General features: G+C 42.6%; 1 protein-coding gene across 1 annotated transcript; it reads right to left on the bottom strand.

The window, feature by feature from the left end:
* Positions 1 to 10,259: 10,259 nt before the first annotated feature.
* LOC115128917 (developmentally-regulated GTP-binding protein 1) lies at positions 10,260 to 13,751 on the bottom strand. The gene is made up of 9 exons (XM_029659057.2): positions 13,590 to 13,751; positions 12,936 to 13,059; positions 12,656 to 12,831; positions 12,231 to 12,300; positions 11,968 to 12,137; positions 11,680 to 11,810; positions 11,318 to 11,485; positions 11,047 to 11,169; positions 10,260 to 10,616 (listed from the first exon to the last, which is right to left on the bottom strand). Exons 1-9 carry the CDS (start codon positions 13,626 to 13,628, stop codon positions 10,517 to 10,519), a joined length of 1,101 nt encoding a protein of 366 aa, XP_029514917.1. The 5' UTR covers positions 13,629 to 13,751; the 3' UTR covers positions 10,260 to 10,516.
* Positions 13,752 to 14,171: the final 420 nt, after the last annotated feature.

Below are 14,171 nucleotides of genomic sequence, written 5' to 3'. Positions count from 1 at the left end.
TCCCGCTCAGCCCAGTCAAAACTGTTCGCTGCTCTGGCCCCCCAATGGTGGAACAAACTCCCTCACGACGCCAGGACAGCGGAGTCAATCACCACCTTCCGGAGACACCTGAAACCCCACCTCTTTAAGGAATACCTAGGATAGGATAAAGTAATCCTTCTCACCCCCCCCCCCTTAAAAGACCTAGATGCACTATTGTAAAGTGGCTGTTCCACTGGATGTCATAAGGTGAAAGCACCAATTTGTAAGTCGCTCTGGATAAGAGCGTCTGCTAAATGACTTAAATGTAAATATGTTCTTTTAAGAATGTAGTGAAGTAAAAGTTGGAAAATATAAATAGTAAAGTACAGACCCCAAAGAACTACTACAGTACTTTAAAGTATTTTTACTTAAGTACTTTACACCACTGATTAAAAGTTGCTATTGAACTATGGTAAGGGTAATTTTGTTTAATTCCTTGGCTCCCACAATGGCTGGAAGTCTATGGGTATCTACTAACATGCTATCAGATACCCATAGACTTCCAGTCATTGTGCTGATGCTAGTTAACGTTAGCATTAGCTAGCAAACTAACTTCCTTCATACTGGACACATAAATTAAAATGGTATCCACAAGTTCATCTGGCTCTGGGGAAGTAGATAAAACGGCCTTATTTCCAAAATCCCGAACCATCCCTTTAAAGTAACTTACTCTCATGAAGTCTGAAGATCGTTTGCCTACTCTTACCTTTGTGATAAACACACTTGTTTTCTGTCTGGGGAAAAAACTGTTCAGTTAGCAGTATATAACTGTTTGAAATGTTGTGAGAGGAAATGGCCTCTAATTGAGCTTTTTGTTTTGAGATGGTCAGTTGTAGAGCTACTGTATGCTGAGCATTAGAAACTTCGTTTTCTATATTGAAATACTACTGTATGCAATGTTTTGAATGTCCACCTTGTGATTGTAACACTTGTCTTTCTAGACAACTATGTCACCTCCCGTAGGCCACAGTGGTGTGTTATATAAACCAAATATCTTTTTCAACATGCAGTTGAACACCTTGTGTATGATTTCCAGAAGCTGATTCCTTAGAAATTGTGTAAAAGAAATTGAGAAGAACAGGAAAATCTATGAAACCAGGAAATAAGTTAGTTGCCATGTTGAAATGGAGCAACAAATCAGATTCAGTAAATCCATTTGAAGTATATTGTATTTTGCCTTAATCTTTGGCTACACTATAGCTTTGATGAAAAAGCCTTTAGAAATGCTATATAATGTGTTAAATGCTTATTGAAATGCAATGCTTAAATGTTAACAAGTAATGAAATACTAATGTATTATTAAAAGGTTTTACAACATTATCTAGCTTGCATGCTTTAGCTAGTGCAGTGCCATTGTCTTCATCAGCTAACGAGTGGCGCAGCGGTCTAAGGCCCCGCATCGGTCTAAGGCCCTGCATCAGTGCTAGAGGCGTCACTACAGACCCTGGTTCGATTTCAGGCTGTATCACAACTGGCCGTGATTGGGAGTCCCATAGGGCTGCGCACAATTGGCAGCGTTGTTAGGGTTTGGCCGGGGTAGGTTGTCATTGTAAATAAGAATTTGTTCTTAAATTTAACTAGTTAAATAACATTTTTTAAAATCAGCATATCCTGTCCCTTTAGGGCCGTCATAACAATAATTTTACCTAGGAGTCATTCGTCAGTCGTGCTGTTTCTCCTGCAATGACAAGCTGCTCCTTCCTGGATGTGTTTTATTTATTCCGCTCAACCTTCTTTTTGTAAGATGGGTGCCACGTACCCCCAGTGTCCAGATCTGTGTTAGCTCGATACCCTAGTCTTTTCAGGACACAAATGTACTTCTCTGCCAAAATGAACAATTGTTATGGACATTTAAATCTTAGCCGCCCGCCCCACTCTGACGTTCTCCTATGAAATGCCTAAACTCCTATACAGTGTTATATGTAGACAACAGATGGCTGAAGCAGGTCCAGGATGTGAAACGGTACAGATGTCAAACCACACCATCCACTGGAAATGTGCAGTGTGATCATGTATGGCATCCGTGACCTACTAAGGAGGGCACAGCCTGTATTCAAACTGCAACACGCATTTGGATCACCTTGGTCTACAAGATCATTTTTCCTGGACAAAGAAAGCAAGGTTTGGTTTTTATGGCATGATGGAGGAGATAAGTGGGTAAATAAAACATTCTCTGTCTGAGCGAGAACGTGGTCAGTTCTGTTTTACAGGGGGAAAGCCATTTCCTCATTGCTTCCATATATGAGGACATTGGATGTTTTACTTGTGCTTAGACTGAATCATCTGGTTGACAAACCCAGTTGATACAAATCATAAAGCATTTTATGATGCAAATGAACCATAAAAGTCTGAAGAACGTGTACCTTTGGATAAAACTTCTTTGAACCTTAAAATCAGAGGCTGACAATGTTTTTGAGAGTTTATTCAAATTAGCGAATGTGATCTTTAAGGTAATTCCTTTCGCACCACCCAGAGACTGCATTAAATGCCCCCCATTGTGAATTCAGACCACAAAACTGGATAAAAAGAAAGCTGAGTATACGTGTGAAATCAGCCTACATGCCCATTATCTCTGGGATTGAAAACTTGTTGGCATAAGTAACATTGTGCCAAATGACATGATAAATTAATGTCTCAGCAGTATGGTTTTCAGAGCCAATATGTCCACAGTCTTGAGTACTTTGATACCGTGAAGTCTGACGACCTGGTGGAGATTAAAGTGCCTTAGTCAAATGTGGAGACACTTGCGCTAATTGATTGTGGCCATAAATCTGCCACGCTGCAACCAGCTTGTAGGAAACCACAAAACTGCTTTATTCACAATAATTCAATAAGTCTCTCTCCTTTTGTCCTCTCCAATCCCTGTCCATTTAACACTGACAAATTCATTTACATTTCATAGATTCACACAGTCTTTTTGTTTAATTTATTTGGAGCCACAGAAACAACATACTTGTGAGAATATAAGGGGTAAAAATTGTCCTTCGAATCATCAAATCAAAAATGGCTTCAGATCTTACCCAATGGAAAATGTGCAGTTGTAACTTTTGACCTCACACTAGACTAGTACATCAATGGAGCCTAATTATCCTCTTTAAAGTGTGTACTCGTTCACCCTCAACTATTAAAACGCATTGGATGGGTGTAAGAAATATTGTACTGAAAGTCCATCTACACACACTCCGGCAATACCAATCCAACCCCTTTAAGTCCTTGAGGAGGGGTGAACGTGGGCCCACCTCAGAGAAAAGTGGTGAGAATCCGAATTGGACAAAAGCTCTGTCATAACTATGGATAAATATGTAGGATTTGTTTTACATCCAGTTAAGCATGTTGTGTGGAGAGTGCTCACAAGACTCCAAAGTGCTTGGCACCACCATGGACAGAAGAAGTACTGCATGGTTAGATCAAGCACAATGGGGTCCTGGGCGGAGATGGACAGCCATCTGAGGTCATGTGGGACCAGGTTCAGTCTGGTCAATTAAAGGTGGGATGGTAGAGCTAAAAAAGTAGAATCCTGTAAAAAGTACATTTTGATCACTTTGATAGAAAAATGCATGACTGGAGCCAGTCAGTCCATCACGAGTGAATATTGAAATCCGCTCTAAAATCATGAAAGGAACAATCCGCCACCAGAATATGCTATTTCTTGATGCTTTGGTCTTCCAACAACTCTGCTTGTGATCCGAGGACAACACCATAACTCTACAGCATTGATAGCCCAGGAGGAGAAGTGGTGGATGTCCATTGGCATCAGGGAGGGTTACTACAGACCTGGTGAGTGATGGACCCAAATGACACCGACTTACACACTATAGAGATAGGGGAAGTGTTCGTAATACAGTGTGGCTAGGGACATCAAGAAAATTACAAAAAAGGATTAGTCATAGGTCACACTCACTGCAGTGAATGCGGGCACCGCCCTTCCTGCGCATAGACTGCGACAAACCCCGCCCTCCCATCCTTCGTACCCCACCCCATCAGATACCTAAAAAAACATACATTTTCACCGTTTAACTCAGATTTTCTTTTAAATCAACATCATATGAATCAAAACAGAACAACAGGAAGAGTTTGTTAATGAAATTACTACTACGTTATGGGGAATCAATGAAAACAAAGTTTGGTGAAATGATGGTTATCTTGTTAAAGTACATCAATATCTCCAGCTCTTAGGTCCTCCAGCTAATGGACAAAGAATAGTCTCAATGTCCAAGGACAAAGATGGAACAGCTCGGGAACAGCAGATACAGCCATCCATATCACCAGTGTCCATCTGTAGAAATTTGCCATCTCATCAGACCTGAGACTCAACCACTTTTGACATGATGGTTTGAACCTGGTTATCGGTCACTGGACTCAGCAGCCAGTCAGTATGAAATAATGCCTCCACAGATGGAAAACGGATGATTTCTCTAAAAGACCTGTGAGGACAGCCCCATCAGCGGGTTTGGAAATATTGTTACCTCCATTCTTTACTATATCCCCTGGGATATCTTATTGAAATGGGAAGGGTTTCAGTGATAATCAAGTTAAGCTCCGACAACTGAACCACTTTGTGTGATGAAATGATTAAAGATATGCATGGAAGAGTGACTGACAACTTGTGTATAGAGCGATGGGCATGGGGTTTTGGTAACAGACTAGAAGTGAAAAAAAAAGGGGGAAAAATGGACTATGGAAGGTTGACATGTCCAGGGAAAACTGCACTGCAAAGATAGAGCTGTCCATCTGAGTATTTGATTGTTTCAGGTGGACAAAGGTGGCGCGATGGTATTATGGTTGGTGGGATGGTGTCATGGTTTTTATGCATGGACATATGATTTCACACATGCTGTTTTAACAATTTCAATTTCTCTGAGTATCCTAAACTAAGGTCTTTCAAACTAAGCTATATTTTTCTAAACTATAAACCTCACAATTTATAGAATACACTGTATATTAGATGGGAGAAAGTTTCATTTGTCTCGCTTCGTCCACAGGACTTGGATAACGATCATCTTTGTCCTCTTCCACTGAAGGCAAGACTACAGAAAAACAGACATCTTAAATAGCTGTAAAACCAGGGTACTGTGGACCAAGGGTCATGGAAGCTGTCAGAGGATCTCAAGACAATTAGGCAAATATAAAACATTAGAAACACTAGAACATTCAGAATTTCAATATAACTTACCTGTTATACCTCACATGTCCATTATACCTCAGCCATCTTTGAAGCACTCCAACTGGTGTCACTGGAAAGTCACTCCCTCCAACCTGGTCTGTCCATGGAGACCCTCAGGCTCCATCCTTCCTGCCCCAGAGCCGATGGTGGGACATCCAGCTTGGTGGGGTAGAGTTGAGGGTCGTGACAAAGAGCAGGTGCTCCTCTGAGCTGGGTGTCTCGCCTCTAGCTCAACTGGAGACAGACTGTCATGACTGCGTCTTCTCCAACACCACCAAAGCCCGTACCCTCAGCCCCTCCTTCAAGTTAGGAGGGGTTAGGGATTTTCTCCTCGGATAGGTGGACTGGCGAGAAGGACTCGGGGCAGGGTGGGATTGTATGTGGTACAGGGAGTTTGGGGGGGTTGGTTCCGCATTTCATAAATATTAATAGAGAGTCCTCCCCTCTCTGAAGGGGCAGATTCTTTAATTTCGTTAGAGGGGGAAGTGCTTTATTCACTTAATGGCTTTTATTAGTGGCCGGTCTTCAACTCTTTCATTACCTAAAGTGCTGCTATAATTTACAGATGGGAAGGGTGGGGGAGGGGCACTGTCCCAAGGAGCATCGCTCATGCCGCTGTTGATCAGCCAGCCAGTGCTCTGTCGAAACCTCTGCAGCTTTTCTCAGAAAAAGTGGCCATTCTGTCTCAAAGACTGACAACTATCCCCAACATTGAATACGCTCTAGATAAAGTCCTCTTCATACCATTGGAGAGATGTTACAGGAAGTGTTGAGGGCAATGCTAGGTTTCCCCTTGAAGCAGATTTTTCCTTCACCTGAACAATTGAAAAGGATACTTTCTTGCAAACACGTGTTATTGAATAGGTCTGTTGTCATTGGATGACTGTTCTAAAAATGTAATTAGAGCAATATATTGAAATGCTACTTTAGAGTGAACACATTAGTGTTATCTAAAAAAGACACAAAATAAGAACCAAACATGTGGAAACATTTCAATTAAAAAATTATATATTTTTTGTGAGCGATAAGGCTGTGTATCATAATGTATGCCTTGACAATATTGGTGTTCAGTTATGACATTACTTGGCCAATATAGTAAAAGGCAGTGATCAATTCAAAATGCACTATTTGCTGACTAGGCCATGTCCATACCCTCCCTTTCTCGCTGTACATCATAGACAGACATGCTTATGGATTCAGATAAAATCACCCTCCTTAGAACGTGACATGCATCTTTTATTTGGTTATAAAACACTATTTTGAGATCAGATTTGATCAGATGTGTCCTGTTCTGTGAAACATTCTGTGATCATTAACACACGGAGGCACTTTATTGAAAGTGTCCGGAGCAAATTTCCGATATGACCCTATCATGATATCCATCTAATCATGCGCCAAAAAACAACAACGTGTCTACGTAACTGCTAACGTGTGGCAACTGGAGAGTGCTCTGAAACAAAATGGCTGATCCATCTCATACAGCTGGGTTACTACACATTGGCATTAGATAATGTATACATGCTAAAGTGCTTCAAGATCTGATGAAATGCTATTCACTAGTGGGTTATCTGTGTTTCTGAACAGATGGGGTAGAATGTCCCCAGACTGTGTCTGAGTGAATGAACTGATTAACCTGAATGACCACCCATGTTGGAGAGGGGGTGGGATGCCAGCCTGACTGACTGCCTGTATCATCAATGTCACATAAATCAGTGGCCAACAGGCCTTTCAAATAAAGCCTTTGTATTGGACACAGTGAGACGGTCTCTGGGTAAGTAATGTGTAGTCCAGAGGGGTATACTACAAAGCAGGATAGTTAGCCAGCTAACTTGCCTAAAAATTCAAAATATATATATATATTTTGTAGAAAGATAAACTTGAAATGGTCATGGTCTAATTTATTTATCACAATGAAAAGACATATCCAGTTTGAGCTTTTTTCATGAACCATAAAATCTAGTTATTTCTGGTTGTGCTGTTACCTACTGGGGGCGGCCCGTCAGGAAGTCCAGGATCCAGTTGCAGAGGGAGGTGTTTAGCCCCAGGGTCCTTAGCTTTGAGGGCTCATCAATAAAAAGTAACAGTCAGTATCCGGTGTGGACACCAGCTGCATTAAGTACTGCAGTGCATCTCCTCCTCATGGACTGCACCAGATTTGCCAGTTCTTGCTGGGAGATGTTACCCCACTCTTCCACCAAGGCACCTGCAAGTTCCTGGATATTTCTGGGGGGAATGGCCCTAGCCTTAACCCTCCGATCCAACAGGTCCCAGACTTGCTCAATGGGATTGAGATCCGGGCTCTTCGCTGGCCATGGCAAAACACTGACATTCCTATCTTGTAGGAAGTCACGCACAGGATGAGCAGTATGGCTGGTGGCATTGTCATGCTGGAGGGTCAGGATGAGCCTGCAGGAAGGGTACCACACGAGTGAGGAGGATGTCTTCCCTGTAACGCACAGTGTTGAGATTGCCTGCAATGACAACAAGCTCAGTCCGATGATGCTGTGACACACCGCCAGACCATGATGGACCCGCCACCTCCAAATCGATCTCGCTCCAGAGTACAGGCCTTGGTGTAACGCTCATTCCTTCAACGCAAATCCGACCACCCCTGGTGAGTCAAAACCGCAACTCGTCAGATAAGAGCATTTTTTACCAGTCCTGTCTGGTCCAGCGATGGTGGGTTTGTGCCCATAGGAGATGTTGTTGCCGGTGATGTCTGGTGAGGATCTGCCTTACAACAGGCCTACAAGCCCTCAGTCCAGCCTCTCTCAGCCTATTGCGGACAGTCTGGGCACTGAGGGAGGGATTGTGCTTTCCTGGTGTAACTCGGGCATGCCACATCCTGTACCTGTCCCGCAGGTGATGTTTGGATGTACCGATCCTGTGCAGGTGTTGCTACACGTGGTCTGCCACTTCGATTTTTACCAATTATCTTTGAAAGACAGGGTCCTGAAAAAGGGACATTTCTTTTTTTGCTGAGTTTAGGTATTCCTTTTGTACAGGTGGGAAAGGGCAGTGTGGAGTGCAATAGAGATTGCATCATCTGTTGATCTGTTAGGGCGGTATGCAAATTGGAGTGAGTCTAGGGTTTCTGGGATAATGGTGTTGATGTTAGCCATGACCAGCCTTTCAAAGCACTTCATGGCTACAGACATGAGTGCTACGGTTCGGTAGTCATTTAGGCAGGTTACCTTAGTGTTCTTGGGCTCTGGGACTATGGTGGTCTGCTTAAAACATGTTGGTATTACAGACTCGGACAGGGAGAGGTTGAAAATGTCAGTGAAGACACTTGCCAGTTGGTCAGCGCATGCTTGCAGTACACATCCTGGTAATCCGTCTGGCCCTGCGGCCTTGTGAATGTTTAACTGTTTAAAGGTTTACATTGGCTGCGGAGAGCGTGATCACACAGTCTTCCGGAATACAGCTGGTGCTCTCATGCATGTTTCAGTGTTATTTGCCTCGAAGCGAGCATAGAAGTAGTTTAGCTCGCCTGGTAGGCTTGTGTCACTGGGCAGCTCTCGGCTGTGCTTCCCTTTGTAGTTTGTAATAGTTTGCAAGCCCTGCCACATCCAACGAGCGTCGGAGCCGGTCTAGTACGATTCAATCTTAGTCCTGTATTAACGCTTTGCCTGTTTGATGGTTCGTCTGAGGGCATAGGGATTTCTTATAAGCTTCCGGATTAGGATCCCGCTCCTTGAAAGCGGCAGCCTTTAGCTCAGTGCGGATGTTGCCTGTAGTCCATGGCTTCTGGTTGGGAACTGTACGTAGTCACTGTGGGGATGATGGCGTCGATTCTCTTATTGATGAAGCCGATGACTGAGGTGGAGTATTCCTCAATGCCATTGGATGGATTCCGCAACATTTTCCAGTATCAGTCTGTGCTAGCAAAACAGTCCTGTAGAGTAGCATCCGCGTCATCTGACCAATTCCATATTGAGCGGGTCACAGGTATTTCCTGCTTCAGTTTTTGCTTGTAAGCTGGATAGAATTATGGTCAGATTTGCCAAATGGAGGGCGGTTGAGAGCTTTGTATGCGTTTCTGTGTGTGGAGTAAAGGTGGTCCAGAGTTTTTCCCCCATCTGGTTGCACATTTAACAAGCCGATAGAAATTTAGTAAGACGGATTTAAGTTTCCCTGCATTAAAGTCCCCGGCCACTAGGAGCGCCGCCTCTGGGTGAGTGCTTTCCTGTTCGCTTATGGCGGAATACAGCTCATTGAATGTGGTCTTAATGCCAACATCAGTCTGTGGTGGTATGTAGACAGCTACAAAAAAATACAGATCAAAACTCTCTAGGAAGATAGTGCAGTTTACAGTTTATCATGAGATACTCTACCTCAGGCAAGCAAAACCTCGAGACTTCCTTAGATATTGTGCACCAGCTGTTATTTACAAAAATACATAGTCCGCCGCCCCTTGTCTTACCAGACACCGTTGTTTTATCCTGCCGGTACAGCGTATAACCAGCCAGCTGTATGTTGATAATATTGTCATTCAGCCACGACTTTGTGAAGCATAAGATATTAGTTTTGAATGTCCCGTTGGTAGTTTAATCTTTCACTTAGGTCATCGATTTTATTTTCCAAGGATCGCACGCTTGCTAGCAGACAGGAAGGCAGTGGGAGTTTATTCGATCGCCTACAACTTCTCAGAAGGCAGCCCGCCCCCCGGCCCTTTTTATCTACCTTCTCTTCACACAAATGATGGGGATCTGGGACTGTTCCCGGAAAAGCAGTATGTCATTCACGTTGGGCTCGTCAGACTCGTTAAAGGGAAGTTTGTGGTGAGCAAATCGCAGTCCTGATGTCCATAAGTTATTTTTTCTCATAAGAAACAGTTGCAGCAACATTATGTAAAAAATAAGTTAAAGAAAATAAGAACGTTTCATAAGAACAGTCTCTAACCATTGAAAGTACAGAGATGGAGCAGGACACACCCATGTAACTGGGGCAGGATTTTGTGAGGGAAATGTGAATGTTATATGTGTCACTGTTGTTCAACATAGTAATTACAGTGCATCTTTCAAGGCATAAACCCAATGACATGATGTAAAATAAAAGACGATCCCATAAGTCATATTTATGGTGTTTATTTGATATTTTTGAGATTCAAAGATAATACTCTTCAATGGATTTAATGAATCACATGTCGGCATAAATGAGAGGTAAACGCAACATGGACATTCATATTTTTTCTTTTCTGTTTTTCAAATTCCAAAATAAAATTGAGAACCACAAGACACAGATGTTCTCGTGGATATGTTTGAGAGGGGTCTTCATGAGCAGCAGACTATTTCCTGTGATGAGAAAATTAAGCAATCAGGAGTCTTTTTACTTTTTCACCAGCTGGATAACATCCTCATCCTCCATGACATGGTCTTTTCCCACCTTCTGGGGGTTGTGTTTCACTGAAGCACCCCACACCAGAGCACTGAAAAGACAGGAAGAAGGAGTGTTAGAACAATACCAACCAGCTGCAACATTGAATCATATTTGTCTGTGTGCTGGACACAGTGGCAGCTAAGGCTGCGTTTAAACAGGCAGCCCAATTCTGATATTTTTTTCACTAATTGGTCTTTTGACCAATCAGATCAGCTCTGATGTGATTGGTCAAAAGACCAATTAGAGGAAAACATATCAGAATTGGGCTGCCTGTACCCATGTGAATTTTGAATGTAATTGTTTTTTTTAATGATAAATGTTATATATAGTTTTTATATAGTATAGTTTTTTTTTTTTTAAGTTAATTATTTCTTACTGATTGTGGCTTTAAATCAGTTAAATACTGGGAGTGTACCCCAGTCTTTTCAAAAACATCAACAAGATGCACAAAAGCCATTCGTCAACAGTATAGTACTCACTATTTTAATTCTTTGAGGAGGCTTTTATGAATCTTCAAACAGAAGTCCTCCACGGCAGTATGTTCAGTAGGTAGAACAACTGGAGATGTGTAGTCAGGAAGCTGGCCTTTGGGTTTGGTGTATCTGGGGGACAACACATTCAAATGATTAATTCACAAAAACAACATTTATCCAAGTAGTACAAAACAGTTCTGTGTGTAATAGGAATTATGAATCATATAGGGTTCCAAAGTCCCATCTAAGGGCTGTTATGTTGAGTGTATTTCCTTACATGCGCACTAGGTGCAGGTAGTCCCACATCTTCTCCAGAAGGTCATCAAAATTCCAGCGGGAGTGGGCAGAGATGGGCACGCAGTGGGGCACCTTGTAGATGATGTCCAGTTCTTCAATGGAGATCTGGTCAATTTTGTTGAGCACATAAATGCAGGGGATGTACACTCTGGTGGGATTAAACAGAACTGTTATGTCAGCAGGTCTGTAGGGGAGCGTTGACCTTACTTTGGAATGCGGTATAGCGGGACTTTGGCTAGGGGGTATAGATTGGATCCAATCATTGATTAATTGAGGATTAAGAATTTTTAAAAACTCAAAAAAATTACATCCCTGAGTTTGTAGAAGTGCTCAGCTGCTTACCGGTTTCCCTCCACCACGTCGATGAGGTCATCAGCCGTGGAGTCACTGCGCAGGGTGATGTCAGCGTTGTGGATCTTGTACTCGGCCAGGATGCTCTTCACTGCGTCACCGTCCAGCTCACTCTGTGGACACTGGAGAAGGAGCAAGAAAGGAAGAACACCAGCGTAAGCCCATTGAAATGAGAGGGATAAAAGAAGAAACTACTTCCAGAGATAGAGAGCTGTGAAGAGAGAGAGAAATGGGAACAGGTTGAGCTGGACGTGGAAGTGATGTATTAAACAGACGTACTGTGACAGTGAAGTTGATGCCTCCTTTGTCCTTCTTCTTGAAGCCGATGTTGGGCGGCTTCTTGTTGAGACGAATTCCAAAGCCCTCCAGCTCGTGTTCAATCAGCTTCTTGTGGCCCAGAGGCTTTAGAACATCCAACACTATGAGGATCAGGTTGCAGGTTCGAGCCACTGGGAAAAGAAAGACCACAGTTACAAACTACCTTCAAGGTGTGATTGTGACATGTTTGTGTATGGTTCTGATGATTCACTGATGGCTCTCACCTGCGATGACCTGTCGTCCTCTACCCTTGCCATCTTTGGCCCCCTCGATGATACCTGGGAGATCCAGGAGCTTGGAGAAACAAAAGTGGAATAAACATACAAATACTGAAACATCTCCTGCAAAACAACCACAAATTAAGTAAAAATTACAAGTAGCAAAAATACCAATTATCACTGTTAGTACATATTGTCCTCTATTGCCGTAATGGAAAACGCCATCCAAAATACATATTTTGGTATTTTCTTCATTAGTCCCCTGTTGATACAGTCCCAAAATGTTTTACACGTCAGCAGTCAAGTTTTCAAGATATTGGACTTTCAAGAAGCATGATGATGTGGAAGTCACACTTGTCTTCTTGAAAGTTCCACATAGTTTTAGAGTGGATTTTCCCTTTAAGCCGAGGTGTAGGATGCACATAAAGTACCTGTATTTTGGCACCCTTGTAGCGGATCACTCCTGGTACTGTGGTGAGGGTGGTGAACTCATAGGCCGCCACCTCAGAGTACACCCCTGCCAGGTTACTTAGCAAAGTAGACTTGCCCACTGAGGGGAACCCTACAAACCCGATACGGGCATCACCTGTTTTTGCCACATCAAAACCTATACAACAAAGAGTGACACATTAGTATTTATTACAATATGACAAGATCTTGTCCACCTCAACTTATCGACACAAAATATGATGATCACGAGTCAGGACTCACCTTCCCCTGTGCCTCCTCCACTGCCTCCCTTTGGTGTGATAAGTTCTCTCCTCATCTTGGCCAGGCGAGCTTTGAGCAACCCCAAGTGGTTAGACGTGGCCTTGTTCTTCTGAGTCCGAGCCATCTACCCAACACAGACAAGAGGATGTTTAAATCATTCATATTCAACACAATACGACAACAGGCAGAACTATAATATTAGCTAGGCCTACTTGTCCAGAGCCAAGTTATTGCGATGGCTGGCTTTCGACTGATCACAAAGAAAACATTGTCATCACGACACCGGGTTGAATTACAATCTGTCAAAGCTGGGGATCTCCGGCGTGGTTCTATACGTACCGGCGCCGGTTAGCATGCTACTGGTGTTTAAATAGCTAGTTTGTTACCCTGCCAACAATATAACGTTAGCTAGCTAATTTACAGTACCCACTAGCTTACATTAAAAGCACAATAACACACAACTATGCTCAGACTCAGGTGTCTGACATCATATTATGGTTCTATTCATTTTTTAAAAGGAGAAATCCATTGTAAGGCCTTGATTAGCCAAGTTAAATTTAGCCAACTAGCTAGCCATCTAGTCAAATTGGCCAAACAAAAATGTGATTCACAGCTAACGCGTTAGCTAGCATTCGAGACCGTTAACGAACTTACCTCGGCCTCAATTTCTGCTATTTTAGCGAGTAAACTCATCTTGTAGCTGGTCCTTAGATGATATCACTATAACGATTAAACAAGTTTAATAGCAAAGTTTTAAAATGTTGTAGTTTTATCACGCAATCATACAAAACTAGCTAGCAACAGCTAGCACCCATGCTTTCAACCTGTGGCTGGGGTCTTGGCGGCTCTCGCGAGGAGGAAGAGGGAAGCAAACCAAAGAAACTCGATGGCATACTGGGCAAACTCAGAAAAGGCGTTGTAGTTTGCGCCACCTACTGGAATGAAGTAGTTTGCAGATTTGTATTTGCTATCTGGCATAAAAAAAGGAATACAAAAATACAAATAAAACAAGTTAGCTGACATGACATATTTCGTGCAACAGCAATGACATGAATGTTGCAGAAATTATGTAATTTAGCACATTTCAAATACAAGATTCATGCTTGGTTTTGACAAATCATAAATTAAATGTATCTGACGCTGCATAATTCAACACACGCACATAATTCTCTCTCTCTCTCTCCCTCTCTCTGTCTCTCTCTCAATTCAATTCAATTCAATTCAAGGGCTTTATTG

Source organism: Oncorhynchus nerka, linkage group LG4, assembly GCF_034236695.1.
Source record: "Oncorhynchus nerka isolate Pitt River linkage group LG4, Oner_Uvic_2.0, whole genome shotgun sequence".
Taxonomy (NCBI): Eukaryota; Metazoa; Chordata; class Actinopteri; order Salmoniformes; family Salmonidae; genus Oncorhynchus; species Oncorhynchus nerka.
Note: the sequence above shows the minus strand (reverse complement) of the source record. Positions and strands in the feature narration are given on the sequence as shown.